We start from the raw sequence: 21,595 nt of genomic DNA, 5'->3' as shown, positions 1-21,595 counted from the left end.
GGGCCCACAGCAGTGAAAGTGTCAAGTCCTAACCACTGGACTATCAGGGAATTCCCTAAAATGGTAAATTTTATGTTATGATATTTTACCACAATTTTTAAAACATAGCCAGAGTACAAAACATATTAAAAGGACTCTAATAAAATTATATCAGATGAACTCCTAATTCGTAGTCCTAGTTGGGGATTCAATCTCACGGCTTAATAGTCTTAAAACTGAAACCTCAGTCAAATCTAAAAGAACCTAGTTAGCAAGGCAACAAGACTACTGTTGAATGGGCAAATTTTCCTATTCAGAGGTCCCCAATCTGGCAACTTCCACAGTTTAAAAGCATATGGAGGGCTTCCCTGGTGGTGCAGTGGTTAGGAATCCGCCTGCCAATGCAGGCGACATGGCTTCGAGCCCTGGTCCTGGAAGATCCCACATGCCGCGGAGCAACTAAGCCCACGTGCTACACAGCTACTGAAGCCTGCACGCCTAGAGCCCATGCTCCACAACAAGACAGGCCAGCACCAATGAGAAGCCCATGCACCACAATGACGAGTAGCCCCCACTCGCCACAACCAGACAAAAGCCTGAGCACAGCAACGAAGACCCAACGCAGCCAAAAATAAATAAATAAAAATAATAAAATTTAAAAAAGCACATGGGCCTGTGCACGCACGTGGGTTCTCTCTCTCTCTCTCTCTCTCTCACACACACACACACATACACACACACACACACACTCTTTAAAGAGCAAAAGCTTAGGAGTCAATTCAATTTATAAATAAGAAAATAAAAGAATTTGACTGAAATCATAAGAAAACTTTTAGAATGCAAAGAACACTACAACAGGTAGATATTTACAATATAAAGCCTGTGGTTTGGAAAATTCCACCAAATCACCTTATATTGATCATTTACATCTATACAGCAAAAGAGTTAACTGTAAGTTAGGTACTCCATGAATAGTTAATTCTGAAACCCCAAAGTGAAATGTAAGTATAAACATGTAAAATAGGGAAACAATCCATTTTTCATATCTTACAGAGTCCTGGGAATAAGTCTAAATCAGCATGCTGATTTAATAATTAGAAACATGGAGGACAGAACATCAAAGGTAGACAGGTCTAAATGCAGAGGTGATAATTCCCTTTGAAGCCAAAGACACAGGCAGAAAAGAAGGTGACACTACAAATTTTGTTTCTCCTCAAAACAGAAAAATGTACAGAATAGAACTTCCATCTTTTCCACAAACAAGGTACTTGAGTATAAACTATCCAAGCTCTTTGCTCTAATTCAATCATGCTTCTCCTAAAGACCTTCAGAAAAAGAAACAAGTCAAACAAAGGGTAACAGTTTACAGCCATGCTCCTTTCTTCTTTACCTTAAGCTCACTAAAGGACTCTACAAAACTTTTCAGATTAAATGTTAACACCATTTCTTCAAACTAAACTATGTTATTAGACAAGACAGTGGTTACCCTTGAGCTGTGGGTAGTGGGGGAAGAGGGACAGTGACTAGAAAAGGCACAGGGAACTTTTGGGATTCTTTCTGCTAATGTTCTGTTTCTGGATCTAGATGCTGGGTTACTTGGATATGGCTTCATGAAAATTCATCAGGTGTATATTTCTTTGTACACTTCTCTGTATGTGTATTATCCTTCAATAAAAAGTTTAATTAAAAAATATTGCTCTTTGGGCTTCCCTGGTGGTGCAGTGGTTGAGAGTCTGCCTGCCAATGCAGGGGACACGGGTTTGAGCCCGGGTCTGGGAAGATCCCGCATGCTGCGGAGCAGCTAAGCCTGTGCACCACAACTACTAAGCCTGTGTTCTAGAGCCCGTGAGCCACAACTACTGAGCCCGCATGCCACAACTACTGAAGCCCGCATGCCTAGAGCCTGTGCTCCACAACAAGAGAAGCCACCGCAATGAGAAGCCTGCACACCGCAACAAAGAGTAGTCCTGGCTCGCCGCAACCAGAGAAAAGCCCGCACAGCAACGAAGACCTAACGCAGCCAAAAATAAATAAAATAAAATAAATAAATTTATATAAAAAAATATTGCTCTTCAAGGTCAATCAATGTTTATAAAATGCTAAGTTTTGACAGATGCAAAATAACAAGCAGAAGAAAAGCACTCAAAAGGTATTTTAAGATAGTAATTCTCAAAGTATCAACTTGAGCTAAATGAAATAAATACTGCCTTTTATTTACACACCATCCATCATTTCACAGCTCTGCATGTTTGATGTATGTCAGTAAGATGGCTGAAGGCACATATTATCACTCCTTTATGGACCTAGTAAGTAACATTTATCTCACATTTTCCAGGAATGACACATTTTGGAGTAAAAAGATGAAGCCATTTATGTACCAAAATGTTTACATTTTTAACCGCTTTAAATGGAAATATGGTAGTTTTTAAATGCTTGTCTATTTTAGTAAAATGAAAATAAGTATTACTTACCTACTATTCTGCGCATAGCTATTCACTGCACTATATTCTGCAATGTCCTTAGAAGGCTGCTGTGGACTCAAAGGCTTAGGTGGCCCTTGCACTACCAGCCCCTCTAGGCCTTGCTTCTTGGATCCCCACTCGTCCCTGCTTGGTGATGTTAAGGGCTTCAGGGTTAATTGTCCCTACGTTAAACGACCCCCCACCCCAACTGCTAAGCCTTCAGCCTGTAACTTCTCTGCAGTAAACGATCTACTTCTACCACCCCATTCCCACTCCTAATTGTTACACCTTCAAATTTTGTAAATTCCTCTGGTTATAACTTAGGAAAGAACTGAAGGCTTTCTGAAACCAGGTAACACAGTTTATTAAGTCAATAACCTTATTTTGTTGTAAAAATATATATTTCTGTGTGGACTATTGCCTTTCTACTCAGGAGGGTTTTTTTTGCTTCTTTCATTGTTCACTGAGTTTCTACTGAGCACTGGGTGGGTTCGGTGGTGAACAAAACAGTCTCTTCCCTAATGCGCTTGTAGCCTAGTCCCATTTCCAGCTGCACAGCTTTCCTAGTTACAGAATCTGCATAAGAGAGAAACTGAGGCAGAGATAAAGAGAAGTCATGCTCATTCCTAAAATTCAGCTTAGTGCTCCTTCCCTCTTAAAACATTTCTCTTAAGATCATTTCCAGGTTGGAGAGCTATTTCAAAAGAAGTAGAATACCTTCACAACTTAGGGCTGAGTACAGAAGGTATATCTTCTCTGTGTGCCTTCCTAGTAAAGATATGGGGAGGGAGGATGAGACACAGCCAAACTGTTACAGTAGGACAGGTCCAAGTGAACCCTAGTAATGGTAGAGTTTACAGCTTGGGGAAATCTAATTTTCCCTACTTGGGAAAAACCTTAGAGCAGGGGTCCCCAACCCCTGGGCCACGGACAGCTACCAGTCCGCAGCCTGTTAGGAACCGGGCCGCACAGCAGGAGGTGAGTGGCGGGCAAACGAGTGAAGCTTCATCTGCCGCTCCCCATCGCTCACATTACTGCCTGAACCATCCCCCATCCCCCCACCCTGTCTGTGGAAACACTGTCTTCCATGAAACTGGTGCCAAAAAGGTTGGGAACCGCTGCCTTAGAGGACAAAGAAGGACGAGAACTCAGAACGAGCCAGGGGAAAGTCAAGAGGAAGCTGGGTGCTCGGAGCAGGAGGTTAGTTAAAGGAGACAGGAGATGAACCTGCCGTGCTGTGCAGCACATTAAGAACGTTAGGAGAGGCTTGCACAGGAGTGGAGAGCACTCTGTGTGGGCTGGAAGGGGGCCCCCTGTGTTCTTTGGGGACCTGTGCGTGGCGGCAGGCAACTGCTGCAGCTCAGCTTCCTATTCAAGAGGCAGTTCCAATTTTCTGTTTATCCCCCAAAATTCCATATCTATAAATTGTAGACATAAAGCATTAAGGAAGGGAAAGAAAAATAGATTGAACTATCCCCACCCCCATTTTCACTTAGATGTATTTAACCACTTGGCTCCCTTTCTGTTTAATGTGTTATTTCTTTAATTCGTGTTGTTTTATTTTTGTATCATGTTACTTTTTTTTTTTTTTTTCACGGTACGCAGGCCTCTCACTCCTGTGGCCTCTCCCGTTGCGGAGCACAGGCTCCGGACACGTAGGCTCAGCCGCCATGGCTCACGGGCCCAGCCGCTCCGAGGCGTGTGGGATTTTCCCGGACCGGGGCATGAATGTATCATGTTACTTTTTTGTAGACCTTTTATATTTTGGTTATTATAAACTACTACATTATTTTCGTTATTAAACTACTTTTCTGTATTCTGAAGAACAAAAAGAAAATTGTGTTCTTTTACTCTGTGTCACTGTCTCACAAGACAGAAACTGAAAAGGGACAACACACAGGCGAGGCATCACAAAGGACAGGAGAAGAGTGTGAGCTTCCCCTTCTCACCAACACACAAACACCCATCCTTATAGGTTGAACGGCAGAAGATTTAACTAGATTTTTAAAAACTCTTTTTAAGAGCAGTACACAGTTGCTTTTGTGTTGAACCATGTACTGTGTGAGGAGGGACAGGACCTTTCAATTATGCAGGGGCAAAAAAGGCTAAGTATTAGTTAAGCTAAAATCTCTACCAAGTTAAAACTTCCTTCTCAGTTGAAGTGGCATATGGTTATCAGCATCATGTAAGGAACTTTCACAAAATACACATCTCCCACCATGCTGGGATGGGAGAAGAATCTGTAATGTTTATTTTGAAATTCTTCCTCAGGTAATTCTCATAAGCTTCTACCTACTGTGAAAATTACTGAGCTAAAAAAAATAGACCAAATTCCCAAAGCCAAGCTAGTCCATAAAACAAATCTAAATATTTAACTTAAAGAATAACACAATGACTAAATTAATATAAATGTAGATAAAAGTATTGTTCCCCAGTATGCAAGCAATGAACCCAGAGAAAAGACAGACAGCGAAGCTCACTCTTTTTCTGTTTCATCTGACCTGGGCCTCAGTACTCTTTGGGCACTACTTCTTTCACAGCATGAATGCCAGGTCAGTACCTCCCCTAAAAGCATCACAGTCAGCAGCATTTCCCGAAAAGAACTTAGGGAGGTGGAGGTGGAATGAACATTAAAAATAATAAATACACTCTTCAAAAACCCTTACTTCCGGAAAAATCACTAAATTCACTTCATAAATGTGAAGGTGAATGCTGAAGATTAACAATTAATTGAAAGAGTATTCTGTATATCCACACATAAACAAAACAAATCTATTTCATTTTTTACTGCAGGTAACTGAAAAGATCAGGTGAGTTGTTAAAACTGCAGTGTTACTTAGGAAACTAGGCAGATCACTATGTCCCTGGGGCAGGAATGTACTTTTAGGGAAAAACAAAAACAAAAAAAAAACTTACTTTGAGAAATACATGCATGTTTAATAGAACCAATGTTGGCAAAAAAAATAACTGAAGTGACTGCTTTAGATTTAGAACAAAGATGTTTAGAGTCACTCCTAAGGAAAGAAAACAATCTTTATCTGCCGATGGCAAGCGAATTTAAGGAATGGTTCACCTTCAAAAATCACTCATTTTAAAAACTCATTGAAAAGTTCAGTTTTTGGTATGAAATAAAAATAAAATTTATTGGGAAAAGGTATTTATTTGCTGTACTTTTCCTTAAGCACACACAAATAAGTAACATCAGGAAAAAATTATTGATATTTCTAAGGACCATAGGTCATATACATCATATATTCCAATTATTCTCCTTAATTACTAATCTATTCACCTCAATTTTTTTTTTTTTTGTGGTACGCGGGCCTCTTACTGTTGTGGCCTCTCCTGTTGTGGAGCACAGGCTCCGGACGCGCAGGCTCAGAGGCCATGGCTTACGGGCCCAGCCGCTCTGTGGCACGTGGGATCTTCCCGGACCGGGGCACGAACCCGTGTCCCCTGCATCGGCAGGCGGACTCCCAACCACTGCGCCACCAGGGAAGCCCCACCTCAATTATTTTTAACAAAAATTTATGGAAGCCTACACTATGCTGGATGTGGAGAGGTTATATACAAGATGACTGAGTCAAGGGCCCGTCCACCAGGAGCTCACGATATAGTGAGGGAGGCCGATGCATAAAGAACTAACAGATACAAGACACTGAGCTGTAATCAAGGAAAAAGGGAAGTGTGAAGGTAAATTGTGGTAAAAGAGGATTAAATCTAAGGATGTAGAAATCCCTTCCTCACATGTGATTTTTACCTTCAGGGTTAACTGACATTTATTAAACACCCAGTAGGGGAAATATATTTTCACAGACTTGCACGTATGAGAGGATCCAGGCCTTCTGACACTAGAAGCAGCCAGAGAGAGAAAACGACCTCACAATTAGAGGACACAAAGGAGCTTTATCTAATAGGAAGAGATCCTAGCAATCCCACTAATGTTTTCACTCAAACCTAACTAACCCTCAGCAGTCTATGACAAACTGCTCACTGGCACCTGAAAATTCCCCATAATCTACTTCCCTCGGCTGGGCCAAGGTTAGCATATCATGAAGCTGTTTCATGTCACCCACAGGAGCAGAATAGTTTCACATCAGTTGGAAGGATGGGTATATTACAATAGCAAAACAGAGAGAGAGAAAATGCTTTCATCATTCCACTCTGGCAGTAAGATGCCAGCTGGCTGAGAGCTGCTATAAACAAGACTGTCCAACAGCGGACAAAAGATTCCAGAACTGTGTACTATATAATGGGAATTCCAGTAGGATTGGGCAGCCTTATGGACAACATTAGAGCAGAAACATTTTCTAACACATGACCAAAACCAAGGCACTAAAGAGGTGAGCAAGAGCTGCTGTGCATCACAGCATCCCAACAGATAGAGGACTAATAAAAGGTTCTTTCCCCCAAGCCCTGAGGTTAAACCTGAGGCTGTTTACTATGGCTCCAAAGGTCAAAATAAACAGTATGAATTGAGTCTTCTTTTTGCTCTTTGAAACTCCTTGTCAAGTGGCACAGCCAGCTGGGCACACCACTCTGATATGCAGATCATAACGTTTGTGAACAGATAAAATGAATTACAATGAGTGCAGCCTATCACATTTCAACTCTCTAACAGGCAGGAAGGTCTCTCTTTTTCACCCAGCACTGTCCAAATGACTCCTCTTATAGTCCACCTGAGGACATTTTAAGCACCTCAGGAAGCTGTACTACTTCTCATTAGCAAACAACTCTGGAAGCCAACTCAAGGTTTGTAAAACTGCAATTATCCTAAGAACAGTGTAGGGTGGTAACTATATAACAAAAATAATAATTTTAGCTACCAGTATGCTAAATATTCAAACATATTATTTCATTTTGAGCCCCACTAGCCCCCCAAATACTAATATTTTCATTTTCAAGGTGAGGAAATTGAGGTATGGGGAGGTTAAGTCTTGCACCCAGGTAAAGCCAAGATTCTTACCTGAGTCTGCCTCACACTAATATGAGATTAAGAAGGAATAAATGGAAATGGTGATACATTACCAAGTCACCCCCCAAAACAGAGGAAAGGTCAGGAAAGTTGGAGAAAACTCAAAACTGCCGCAAGATACTCAAAAACTACAACTGGTGACTCGTGTATCACACAAAGAGATGTACCAACTGATAAGTTCCAGTTATGGTTTTCTAAGACAATAATGGTTAAAAAAGAAAAAAAAAGCTATCCTTCCCAATCAATAAATCTCTCATTTTGGGAAAAGCTGCCTACAGCACTAGTTCCTTATTACCATTCCATGACTGTGTCCTTGACAGCAATACCACCGCCTCTACCAGAACACCAATCACACCTGATCTGCTGTTGGAGCAGCAGCAATCCTTAATACCGGAACCAAGGCTTACTACTTTAATAGCCACAGCCCAATACCAGCAACCAAAACAACCAAACCACAACAGCTGGTTTACGAATTTCATCTGGGTACCCTGCCCACTACCCACACACCCACCCACCAACTCTGCCCATTTGTAGTCACTATGTGCTGGGCACTGCGCTAGACCCTAGCACTCTCTGCCTCACCTGCAGCACTTCTCCAAAGCTACGCGAAGCCCAGGGTTCTACCTCCCATATAGAACTGTGCTCAGAACAGCAAAGCACAGAGCTCGTACCAATTATGAAATGGGATTTCCTGCTAAGCAAATTACAAAGCACCAGTCATAAAACCATATGCATTTAGGGTGATAGTTCCCAACGCTGGCTGTATATTAGAGATACCTGGGAGCTTCAAAATACTGCTAATGCCTGGGCCTCATCCCAGGCCGATTAAATCAGAATCTTGGGACCTGGTGGCCCAGCATGGATATATTTTTTAAAGCTTCTCAGGTGATTCAAAAGTACAGCCAGGGATGAAAACCACCAAACTTACTTATTTCTAGAGTGGCACTTCTGAAAACCGCTTAGCCCCACAAATCGATTAGGTGGTACAAAGACTCGCTCTCATTGCACTTGCCATGTGGGCTGTATTAAAATGACACATCAATCAAACGTTCTCTTAAAATCAAGGTCCTGTTATTTCTTTGTTTATAGCAATGAAATTCTAAACAAGAGAGTACCTTGAGGTCACTCATCGCCCCCCAGCGGTCCCCAGGCCTCACTCAGAAACCAGAGCTGTGTTAAGGCTCCAGCAGTGAGGAAGGAGGTTGTTGAGGAGCACTCCCTCTCACGCAGCTGAGGGTTTGGGGGAGTGGAACTGGCCATGTCCAGGCAGCAGGCAGCCTCAGCTCAGTAACCCGAAAGGAGGAAATCTTCACCGTTCAGGCATGATTATCAAACTCTTTGTGCTCTTACAGGAGAGTAATTATAGGCATGTGAAAAAAGGGAAGCACTCCCCAAGGAACTCTTCCTCACATGCTTCCCAAGAGGCAGTAGGGCCATTAAAAATTCCATGATGAAGAGGAAAAACAGCCTGGGAACAGCCAGGAGGCAATACAGCAAATTAATACACCAGCCCTCCTCGGGGAAAGCTGTGATAAAACAGGAAACACTTCTCTCTTCGCAAAATAAAATTATACCCCTAATGATAACATAGTCACCACACACACACACACACACACACACACACACAAATCGTTCTAATAATGGGTATGAAATTCCCAATGCTGCCCAGATGCTTTGAAAGAAATCTTTTCCTACTACAAATAAAATAGAACAAGAAAAAGATAAAATTTCCATTCGAAACAGTTTTTCATACGGTCATTCACCTGCCTCTTCCCTACCACCAGCACTCTTTAACATTCCTTCCTAGGTGCCAGGCTTTGTTAACGGTCCACTCTTTACAAAGCCCGCCATCCACTTGTGAATCCGATCTCATCAGTCAGCCACACTGGAGCTAGACTGCTCCTTCTCTACTGACTACTTAGCGGGCAGGGACCCTGCTATTAGGGAAAACAGGGAGCCCCGAGGGCTAAGTGAGACCATCATCCACATTTCCTAAAACCTGCATAGGTCACTTGTGCTGACCATTTCCCACAGATCAGGGGTTGCCAAACTATTGATTGTGCACCCTCAGCAGGAAAAAATCTGAACAAACCCTCTTTATATATGTAATACACACACATAAAACAAAAATATGTGCTGCTAGACTAATGTATGTACAACTGAAAGCAAAAAAAAAATTTTAAGGATGATAATAACTGTATTTATTTAAAATACATTTAAAAATTTTTTAAATTTCTTCCCTCTACCCCAAAGAACCTTCATGTTTGCAACCTACTTTGTATCCACTGGCCCAGGAATGATGTCAGGCAGGACAAGGATGAGCTATAATTGCCCACATTCTCTCATCTTGCTTTCAGCAATGGTCTGAAGCAATAAGCAATATTTCCCTAGAGCTGAGTGCACCAGAAACACAGCCTAGGCTTCCTTATGTTTCCAAGTCCAGCCACCAGCACTGCTGGTAAAAGAACGAAGATAACGATGTGGGTAATGAGATACACAAAGAAACAAGAAGCTCACACCCACTCCAACCAGGATAAGGCCTTAAAGGCAACAGGAAACCTGATAAAAGCATGGATACCAATCTCAGCACAGCACAGTTCTAGGCAGCAAAGGTAAAGGGAGAAAGGCAAATAATACACTTTCAGCATCTGACATGACATGGTGTTACTTATACAGTCCTTCCAAAGACCACACACAGCCATGATTTTATTTGTATTAAGACAAACAGCTGTGTTGGTGGAAATGTAAATTGATACAGCCACGATGGAGAACAGTATGGAGGTTCCTTAAAAAACTAAAAACAGAACTACCGTATGACCCAGCAATCCCACTACTGGGCATATACGCTGAGAAAACCGAAATTCAAAAAGATGGGGCTTCCCTGATGGCGCAGTGGTTAAAAATCCACCTGCTAATGCAGAGGACACAGGTTTGAGCCTTGGTCCTGGAAGATCCCGTGTGCCGTGGAGCAACTAAGCCCGCAAGCCACAACTACTGAGCCCAACTAGAGAAAGCCTGCGTGCAGCAACGAAGGGCCAACGCAGCCAAAAATAAAAATAAAATTTATTAAAAAAACAAACAAAACAAAAACAAAAAGAGGCTTGTAACACAATGTTCACTGCAGCACTATCTACAATAGCCAGGACATGGAAGCAACCTAAGTGTCCATCGACAGATGAATGGACAAAGAAGATGTGGCACATATATACAATGGAATATTACTCAGCCATAAAAAGAAACGAAATTGAGTTATTTGTAGTGAGGTGGATGGACCTAGAGTCTGCAGACTCTAAGTCAGAAAGAGAAAAACAAATACCGTATGCTAACACATATATATGGAATCTAAAAAAAAAAAAAAGGTTCTGAAGAACCTAGGGGCAGGACAGGAATAGAGATGCAGATGTAGAGAATGGACATGAGGACACAGGGAGGGGGAAGGGTAAGCTGGGATGAAGTGAGAGAGTGGCATGGACATATATACACTACCAAATGTAAAAAAGCTAGCTAGTGGGAAGCAGCCGCATAGCACAGGGAGATCAGCTCGGTGCTTTGTGACCACCTGGAGGGGTGGGATAGGGAGGGTGGGAGGGAGACGCAAGAGGGAGGAGATATGGGGATATATGTATACGTATAGCTGATTCACTGTGTTATACAGCAGAAACTAACACAACATTGTAAAGCAATTATACTCCAATAAAGATGTTAAAAAAGAAAGACAAATAGCTGGAGGACTGCTTTCGTATGGATTGAAATCTCGTCTTCCAAGACAGCCTGAGCACCACCACCTGTAAGAAAAGCTCCCTGAGCCTGAGTGAGGAGCTGCTCCTCTGTGCTGCTATCACTCTGGTGCACACCTTTAGGCACTTGTCACTACAAATTGTAGTTCTCCATTTCCACACCTGACCTTCCCATGAGGATATAAGCTCCTTAGGGGCAGTACCTAAACAAAGTGCCTGGCACACAGTAGGGAGTCAGCAAATGATGAATGAATGATGACTAAACAGCATGCAACTAAAGAAAAGGCCTTACAGCAATTTATTAATATCCCCTAATCCTCCAAGTTCTTAGTTAACACCATGTGTGATAGTCTCTCTTTTCAAATGACTTTCCCTATTGAAATACTACTTTTCCAGTAGAAGGCTAGGCAGTAGGTTATAGTGCAGAGTTTATTATTACAGCCCACAGCAAAAGTTCTAACTGTATCCATGAAAGAATAATTTCTTTGGGCAGCCTGCACCCCAAATCTATGAACATATCCACTTAAGAATGTGTTAGGAAGAAAAACAGAAAAAAAAAAATCATCAGAACCTTGGAAAAAAATTCTTTGTGCCACTAGAAGTAATAAAAGTTCTATGGTTCAGCCTATTAGTTGCTCCTTGTGCACAAAAACCTGCTAGGGCATGCCATCACTGAAACCATATTTACTCTGCATGTCACCCAACTTAAGAGAATTTATATTCAGAGGCACTGGTTTCATTCTGCTATGCAGGTGCAGGATTCTTTCTGACAAATATATACTGAATGCCCAGTAAGTGCCAGACACTGTGTTAGGTACTGGGGACATATCAGGGAACAAGACAAGGTCCCAGCACCTAGAAGCTTATATTCTAATGAGAAACCAGGGGGAAAGTAGGAAGAAAAAAAAAACAATAAACAGAGTCATTTCAGACTGTGACTAAAGCTCTAAAGGAAAGAGATAATGAATGGTGAGTGGCACAGGTGGCCCCTTTAGACAGGGCGGTCTGAGAGGTCCTCCCTGAGGAGGTGGCCTGAGCTGAGGTGAGAAGGAGCCAATCATGGGAAGAGCTCTAAGATGGCAGTCCAGGCAAAGGGAACACGTGTGAAGGTTCAGCGGCAGGAAAGGGTTGCAATTTTTGAAGAACAAAATGGAGCTCCCTGGCGCAGCTGGATCTCTTCCCCATGAGGAGGACAAAGTCTATGAAAGGAGGCTGGACATGAAGGCAGGAGTCAGATCATGCAGGGTTTTGCAGGTCATGGCAAGGACTATTAATAATGTTCTTTGAGGAAGGGGCTTCTAGGAGAAGAAATACGGAATAGGAGCCAGAACTTAGGTCAAAGTTGAGATTTACATCACATCCTAGCCATGTGACCAAAGGAAAGAACTTCAACACTCTGCCTCAGTTTCTGCACCTATAAAACAACTACTGACCTCAAAAGGTTGTTGAAAAGATCAAATTGGATAGTATACACTAACATACTCTAATTTGCAAAGTGTTATAAAAAGGAAATAGTATCATCTAGAAAAGAAGTCACTCGAAGACAATTACCTGGCAGAGCAGCGTGCTGGTGAACATCTTCGGTGAGAAGCATCAGCAAGAACATCCAGGGAGTAAAGGGGAGAAAGAGGATTAAACTGCAGGAATAAATGAGATTATTTCAGTATGGCTTATATGAAACAGACCTGATCCTAAAGGGCTACCTGCTACTTGCTTACTTTTGCCCTTTCACTGTTCAACTCTCTTGCCATACACAGACACCATTCAATAAAGTTGTGCATATTCAACAGTGTACCCAAGAATGTAGCATAACTGATCTAGCACGCCTCAAAAAACAGACTATTCCTTGGTAAGCAACAATTTTTCAAAAACTTCTGATACACAATAATTACTTAAATGGCAAAAGATAGTACTTTCTAACTGACATAAAGGGAACTCATGCCTACTGATTATCAGCCCTTGTTCCCAAGAATACTAGCATGAAATTACCTTTTCATTTCCTTATCCTGGCAGATGTTTCCAGTGAATAACTGGTTAGCACATACCAGCAGCAGTGTAGTGGAAACAGAACTAGATTAAGAATTAGAATACCCAACGTTTAGTTCCAGCCTACAACTGAGTTGCCATATATTAAAAAACCACAAAATCTCTTTGACCTTTACTATCCTCATCTGTAAAATAGATGTACCACTATCTGTCTTACCTATTTTATGGGATTATTGTGAGGGCTACATAAAATATTACTTTCGGTTTAACAAGTAATTTAAGTTTCTCATCTGTAAAACACCTATTCACCTCAAAAGGGGGCTGTAAGGATCAACTAGGACACCGTAATAAAAGTACCTCACTTTACGTTGGCTACCTTTCTTTGGATTTTTTCCACAATAAGTACTCCTTCCCCAAAATTTGAGAAGTAAATATATATCAACACTAGAAGAACACTGAATGGTAATTTCAAAAGGACTTAAAAAGTGTACAAACTAAGCAACTGTTCTGTCATAGAGGTTCCAGTCTCAATGTTGTATGACTTTGGGCAAATAGCTTAAACCTCATTTGTAAATAACACATCTCATTTGTAAATAACAGATCTGGGCTAGGTGATCATCACAGGTCTCTTTGCCTTTAGATCCTCTGATGCAAACACAATTAATACCCTAGCTTAGTGTTCCCCAAACTGCAATCTCTCACATCCCACCTTAATGACTTTCTCTTTATCTGCCCACCACTTGCTCTACTTCTTATTTAATATTTTTCTTCATATCAATTATCTTTACTCACCCTTGTCCTTACTATATTTCTATGAAATAACAAGTTTGATAGAATGATCACATGTTTCTAAAGTAAATTACTGGAACTTAAAGTAAAAATTCTGTATCCACAAGCCATCTAAAATCATATAATAAATACACACCAGTTAGGTGTACCACTGTTCTAGTTCATTTTGAAACAGTAACTTCAAGATGAAAGTTCCAAGTTTAAAATGTCAACTTAACAAGCTAATAAGCAGTCAAACAAAACAAAACAAAACAAAAAAACGATGGAGCGATAGAAAGCCTGAGAATTTTTACCTATCAGTCTTCATCTATTTTACAACTAATCATCAAGGTAAAGCAACCTCTCTCCCAGCAAAACTCAAAAGCCTCAAACGTTAAAGGAACATATTGAGAGTCACTGTCAGTAATTTTAAAATTATGACCCCTATAAAGGATTAGACATGCCAAGGGCCCCCTCAGGGGTAGCTAGGGTAAAAGAGTAAGAGGCTCTAGGCCTCGATCCCACTTTACCCAAAGCTCTACCTTCCTCTGCTTCATATGTTTAGGATTCAACGTTGTACTTCTCAGCACAGGATGCTGATGCATTCTGATTGCTTACTGCAAAGTTCGAAACCAGAATGACAACTGCATTCCTATGAAATATGTGTTATAAGTAATAAACTGAAGGTCACAAGTTGAAACTAAAAAGGGGAATTAGCTACAGTTCTTATCAGTGAATACTAGATATTCTTGGAAAACAGTCATCCAAGAAAATCAGAATAACATAAGGAACAAGAGCCTTACCTCATGTGCACAAGCAGAAATGTGAGGAAAATCAGAAGCCAACGCTTTATTCTTTCTAAAGAAAAGGAAATCAAATGATAAAATAAAGATGACAAAGAAAAGCAATCTCACCTGATTTCGTTCTCTTTTCCCAGCTGATGGTAACCAGAAACTAAAGAGAGGGAGAGAATAAGAGCAAAGAAAACAATAAAAGAAGTGGTAGGAACATTATTAGAGAGAAGATAAAAAGATGTTGGGTTAATGAAGACAAAGAAATGAGAAAAAAATGGAGTTGGAGGAGAAAAGGAGAGAGATGTTAAATGTGTATGAACTTTTTTGCAGAAAATAACTCTTCAAAGTAAAAAGCCTTTTAATGGAATGTAGAAGACTAGATACTTTTAAAAAAAACTCAAGATGGTGGTGTGACACCCATGCACTCTCAGCTGTGCAACAAGAACAGGATCCCCAATTCAACAAAGGCATAAACCACATCTTGCCTATTTTATAGATTAAAACTTCAACCAGGCTGGATGGGTACAGGAGTATAACTGGATACTGACCATGACATGTAGTGGAGACACCAAAGAGCCAATCATGTTAGGGGACAAGGCTGTCACAAGAAAGGGTGGAATGATTTTCCTATAGCTACACATAGGCTTTCCAGTGGCACTTATCACAGTAGTTAGAACAAAAAGATATCTGTCTAGAGGTCTAAAAATGGGAAGACCATATAGGAGAATACAGAGGCAATCAGCCATTTTGAACAAAAAAATTTTTAAGAGACAGAAAAATGAATTTAAAATATAATATCCTTATTGGAGGCTACTTTTATAATGCAGCACCTATAGACATAAATAGCAAAGAAATAAAAACTAGTCTAGAAAGGAAAAAAAGTCACACTCGTGAGTTTAGGGTGTTAGCCATTTTAACTGTTATAAAGTACCCATCTTTAAAACCTTCTTTTTCAGCTCTACAATCGAATTTTTAGGTTCTTTCATAAAACGTTCCCCTGCTGCCTCTCCTTCAAGGAAAAGGCTAAGATAGCCAGTAAATACATAAGTACTTACTCTTTCTGCCGAGGGTCACTAATGAGGTGGCCTATCCTCTCAGTGCCCAAATTACTCATGCTGGACTCCTGAAAAGGCAAAGAAGATAACAGTGTCATCTAACCACAGAAACAAATATGTAAGTATGATCTGTCATCAAGCTCATGTTTTCCCATAATTATACCAGCAACCCCAAGGCACAAGTCAGACTGTCAATCTTAAAATCCAACAGCGCCTTTTTGTGGGACTCTACTGTTAAAGTACTGTATGTTATTATAAACTTATTTTTCTCTAGTGATAAAAAAAAAGTCATTATAAACATTTTTTTTACTATATATAGTATTTTAATATAGTGAGTAATACCTCTTAGAGTTATTAAAGTGTATCAAAATAGAAACATTTGGGGCTTCCCTGGTGGCGCAGTGGTTGAGAGTCTGCCTGCCAATGCAGGGGACACGGGTTCGAGCCCTGGTCTGGGAAGATCCCACATGCCGCGGAGCAACTAGCCCCGTGAGCCACAATTACTGAGCCTGCGCGTCTGGAGCCTGTGCTCCACAATAAGAGAGGCCCACGCACTGCGATGAAGAGTGGCCCCCGCTTGCCGCAACTAGAGAAAGCCCTCGCACAGAAACGAAGACCCAACACAGCCATAAATAAATAAATAAAATTAAAAAAAAAATAGAAACACTTAAAAAAAAATCCAACAGCAGCCAATTTTTTTTTTTTTTTGCGGTACTCGGGCCTCTCACTGTTGTGGCCTCTCCTGTTGCGGAGCACAGGCTCCGGACGCGCAGGCTCAGCGGCCATGGCTCACGGGCCTAGCCGCTCCGTGGCATGTGGGATCTTCCCGGACTGGGGCACGAACCCGTGTCCCCTGCATCGGCAGGTGGACTCTCAACCACTGCGCCACCAGGGAAGCCCAGCAGCCAATTTTTAACAGGCCAGCACACCAATATCCCTAGAGTCATATGATTTTAGCCTCAAGAGCCTTCATAATGGTATATTTACTGAGTCCTCACTGGTAACACCTAAGTATCTACTAACTAAATGTATACATGTCAAAGGACTTTTGTAACTTACAAAAATTGTCACCCTGTATTTTGCCTGTTAAACATGTCCTAAAGTAAAAATAGAAGTCTGTATAAATTGCTTCTTAAATTTCCGGTTCTCAAGATTGTAATATGAAATCATATCCATAACACCACAAGCAATTCAGAATCTAATCATATCCAAAAAACTGGAAAATGGCAGAAGGCACTCACCCTACATTTACTGTGAGTACACTTACAGTGAACATCTATCACAGAACCTTGGGATGCGTACCAACAGTACAGGAGCAAGAGTTACACGCATATGAGGAAGTGTTAAGATGAGAGAGCGTTAAGTCATAGACATGAATGTCAAAAATGTCAAGCCTGGTACTCAAACACATTTGTTTCAGAGCAAACATTATTATCTGCATTTGTCTATGTGTGTGGATTACCCTAAATATTAGGGTACACATTTTAGCAGAACTGGCTATAAAAAAATTAATTTGAGGTCAGATTTCAGGTGGGATTGGAGCTAAATGAAAAGGCTTCACATACTGTATTCTTCATATTCTTCACTCCTTACACCTGTGCCTCCTGGTCACAGACAAAGCCATGGTAATGAGGCCAAAGGAAAAGATGGGTGAAAAATGAGCTATTTGTTACAGCAGAAAAATTATTAACTTAAAGTGCCATAATGTTTAAATTTACCGTTTATTACTGTGTAAATTACAAGCAGTACTTTGCGTAATTAGCAGCTCGCTGGCAGGGAGCTGTGAATGAAACTCATTATTTATGATTACAATTTAGAAAAAGAGAAGAGAGATGGGGGAGGGAGAAGAAGGGGGGCAGAACAGTGACCTCTGGTAGAAATGACAAATATCCCTTTAAGGTGATGAAGATGAATTAAACAAGTAAATATTATCCTATTCATTTGAAATCATTAAAGACACATCCAATAGGCCCTACTTTCCTTCCATGCAAGCTAAAGGGAGCCTCCAGGATGAAATGATTTACCTCCATAGAAGCGGAAGGCTCTTATTTTATAGGAGCTGAAACAAAGTAAGGTAGGTGGTAGGGAGATCATCACCTGTCAAGCCTAACCAATAAAGAGAAAAAGTCAAACCAGCGCTCTGCTCCCCACTCCCAATCTCCTGCCTCCCTCATATATGCCTACCCTGCTAGCTGTCCTCATAAGAATAAGCTCTCAGAACAGCAAATGCAGCATTTTATCGCCTATAAAATGAGTAATCCAAAAGAAGAGGTATCATTCTTCCAATAAGCAAATGTCTTTCTAATTAGAGAGTTGAATTGAAAGATAAAAAGAATATGAATTCATCTGAAAATAAACAGCCTCATTTCTTCTGCAGAAAACAGTTCCCTGATTAATCTATGAAACAGTAGCTTCTGAGGGCAGGCAGACTGTGGGTCTGACCACTATATACCTGGCTGGGCATAGAGCCTGACACACATAGGCACTCTAGATGCTTACTGAGTGAACACACACGTTAATGTTCTAGAATGCCTCTCCTGTCCTTATTCTTTGTCCACCACAATCCTCTCTGACTGGGTATGAACCCCAGCCTTAACCTATTTTCAATCTCAAAGCCAGAGTAAAAAATAAAAAAAATAATTAATTAAATTTAAATTGAAAAAGATAAAAAAGAAGTAGACCTGGGTTCAATTTTCTATATTTTGCCACTTCTATCTGGGTAACATCAGACATTCTTTAACATCTTTGAACCCATTTTCCTCATCCTCTAAAGAGAATATCACCTTTTTTACAAGATTTTTGGAGGATTAAGTGAACTGAGTGCCTAGCACAGTCCCTGGCAAAGGCAGAACTGAGTAAATGGTAGATACCCCTCCCTCATGGCCAAGGAGGGGCTTTTGAAATTTGATAACAGGTTTTTTTCCCCAGTTTTTTTCTTTTTAAATGAATTCTAGAATAAAAGACCAAAGTTAGAACAAAAGAAGCATTCATGAATTCAAGGAGTCATAAAGAAGCCAAAAGTATTTCAACTTATATAATAATAATATAAGATTAATCAAAACAGTAGAAGAGACAGAGATCAGGCCTGTAGATTTACAGACAGCAGACACTGTCATGACAAGTGTTCGCTTTGTCAGAACTTCTGTATGAATCAAGCTTCATCTTTTATGTGTGCATCCATTCATGCCCTATATAATGTTCACTCTTGTGAGCTTGCAAAATACACCTGGCTTAATTAACCCCAGGGAGTTCTGCAGCACCTTTGATTATCAACAGTGTACACAAATCTTATAGGGAATATTATCTTCCCAGAGAGCCTAGAAAACAATGACAGCTATCACCTTCCCAACAAGCCTTCTTCGCCCCTTTCTGAGGCATCGAGCTGCAGCTCCAGGCAGACGATTAAAGCGAGCATGGTACCCTAAATAAAAAAGAAGACAGACCTCAGTAACTGAATGCAGAAGATTCATTAGTAACGATATGCTTCTAGTACACCAAAAGCCTTCCTCCCCAAGATCTTACTAAAATGACCCTTAAACTAGTATCACTAGGCTATTTGCCAATGATTTACTATTCCCATGTCTTTGTCACCAGTAGTATGATCTTAGGCATGTCATTTACCTCTGACCTAGGCATCCTCATCTATAAAAAAAGAATAATCACTGGCTCAGTCCTCTTTTACAGGACTGTTTTGAAGACTCAATGAAATAGCACATGGAATGTACTTTATAAACTGAAAACACTACACAAATATAAGGTATTATCAACAATTTCTAATTGCAAATTAAATGTTAGCTATTATCTTAAAAAATTCTAAAAATAGCATGTATAGTATAATCCCATTTTTCTAATTGCTGTATATGTTCTACACATAGAAGAGAAAACTGGAAGAATCCACACCAAGATGTTATCAATGACTCTGGGTGTGGGATTATAGGCCATTTAAAGTTTCTTCTTCCTATTCTTGCTTATTTGCATATACTTTAAGTGGTCCATAAAGAACTTTTAGAAATGGTCACTGAAATGTTTATGAAAGTTTTAAGGTAGCAAACAACGTGCCTCAGCCAAGCATCATTACCAAGAACGAACTGCTTTCAGAACGACTTTCAATCACCCAAATTTATCACAACGAAATGCTACAGAATAGGAATTTACAGTTCTATTGTAATTCTGATCACCAATAGATGCTCAACATATACTTGGTAACTGACTAACTGGTTGATTATTGATTACTGGGAATCCTCACATCATAAATTTATAGAGCTAAAGGAAACCTCTGAAACAGTTTTGTTCCATGTCACGATATCCTAAGTGATGACCCTGATGTCCTTAGGAAATGAAGTGACTCTGCCACAGTCACAGAGCTAGGGAGACAGTACCAGACAGTATTACCACAGAGTATTACCACATTTCCTTCCCCGTCCTAGGCTCTTTCCATTTCACTTTGCTACATCATAATTGATGGAAAGCAAGGGGAAAGGATATGTATTTGCGTTACAGTCCACAATAATAGAATTATTAAAATATTTTTAAAAATATTTTTAAATCATCCATTTTTAAAATGTCATTATACCTTGTACGTGAGTGTTGTTACTGAAATCTGTTCTCTTCCAAGATCCACTACTTCAGGCTTCCACTGAGCACTCAGTAGCCCATCAGTTTCACAGCAGGATAAGCAGCAGTGACAGGCTGCTAGGCTTCTTAAATCTGGCACAAATGGCAATAGCAAGCTGAAGGAACGCCCTGCTAATATATATCCCAAGAGTCTCCATGGATTGATTTAGGTAAGAATGGAGAGAACCTCAAGCTTTGAGACTCACCCTTGAATCTTCTAGAAAAATCCCTGGACTAGTTCTAAAATTCAGATAGGTAATGCATGCTTACAGGCATGAGTATGCTTGCCATGGGAAGACTCTCCCCAGAAAGAATCACGTAAGTGTGAAGTATGTTTTGGTCTCCTCGGAACTCACCTCTTTGAGCTGGCCGAGAAGGTAAAAGGAATGTGGAATCTGAAAGTTTATCCAGTCCAGAATCCATTCTCTCTACTTCAGAGCAATGGTCAGGAGCCCACTTGGGTAGAAGATTAGGGACAGTGAATCCTGGGACACATTCTCCTTCATAGAACCAATCACTCTGCTCGTCATCCCCTAAAGTAAAGAGATTCTATCATAAGCTGGAATTTTAACATGCTCTATGAAAAACCAAATAGGAAGATGACTTCTCAGTGCTATAGGTTTGATTATACTTTTTAAATAAAGCCAAAATACAAAAAAATTGTTTTGATACTTCTTCTTGATCCATATTTTGATGAAAACTGGGACATCAAACTAGTTCCACATAAATGTCATACTGTGGTACACTGGACCGCTTTTGATAGTAAAAACTAATAAAGCTACCATTTACTAAGCCCTTACCACCTACCAGAATCTATGCTAAAAATCTGTAAATTTGTTATCTCTTCCAAGCCTTACACTAACTCCAACTTATCAATTAGGCAACTAAAGCCCAGAGAAGTCAAGGTCAAGTTAGTAAATGATGAAGCCATGGTTTCAACCCAAAACCTGACTAACTCCAAAGCCTTCAACACAAAAATAAACTGCCTCCCATGTACCATTCTAAGTGGTAAAAATGAACTTGGAGGTTCAAAGCCCACAAATGTTTCTCAATTCAAAACTAGCTATTCCTGAAGAATTTCTTGCTATATTTGTATTTCTCATAATAGGTGAATGAAGAATGTGTATCCATACCTTGTTTCTTCCTTGATGTCTCATTAATGGGACACAAAATCATCTTGACAGTAGCAATCCAAGCTACCAGGAAAAAACTAACCACAAAGACAATA

General features: G+C 40.4%; 1 protein-coding gene across 24 annotated transcripts in view; it reads right to left on the bottom strand.

Annotated features, from left to right (window-relative positions):
* GPATCH2L (G-patch domain containing 2 like) overlaps nt 1-21,595 on the bottom strand; it is a 61,642-nt gene that overhangs the window by 20,999 nt on the left and 19,048 nt on the right. For 5 of the 24 annotated variants that reach the window (XM_089907987.1, XM_089907989.1, XM_089907991.1 and 2 more), the window contains 5 exons: nt 20,724-20,900; nt 19,095-19,174; nt 15,754-15,821; nt 14,708-14,858; nt 12,702-12,787 (listed from right to left, as the gene is read on the bottom strand). In XM_089907987.1, the coding sequence (XP_089764113.1) occupies nt 12,702-12,787; nt 14,708-14,858; nt 15,754-15,821; nt 19,095-19,174; nt 20,724-20,900 (562 nt within the window). Of the gene's footprint in view, nt 1-12,701; nt 12,788-13,139; nt 13,221-14,707; nt 14,859-15,753; nt 15,822-19,094; nt 19,175-20,326; nt 20,461-20,723; nt 20,901-21,595 lie in introns of those variants that run through there. The other 19 variants (XR_016392226.1, XR_016392225.1, XM_089907994.1 and 16 more) reach the window with 10 other exon arrangements.

Source organism: Delphinapterus leucas, chromosome 2 (genome assembly GCF_059928025.1).
Source record: "Delphinapterus leucas isolate spDelLeu-1000000601 "Yukka" chromosome 2, BTC_Dleu_Yukka2, whole genome shotgun sequence".
Taxonomy (NCBI): Eukaryota; Metazoa; Chordata; class Mammalia; order Artiodactyla; family Monodontidae; genus Delphinapterus; species Delphinapterus leucas.
The sequence above is the reverse complement of the archived record's forward strand: the minus strand, read 5'-3'. Positions and strand labels throughout refer to the sequence as shown.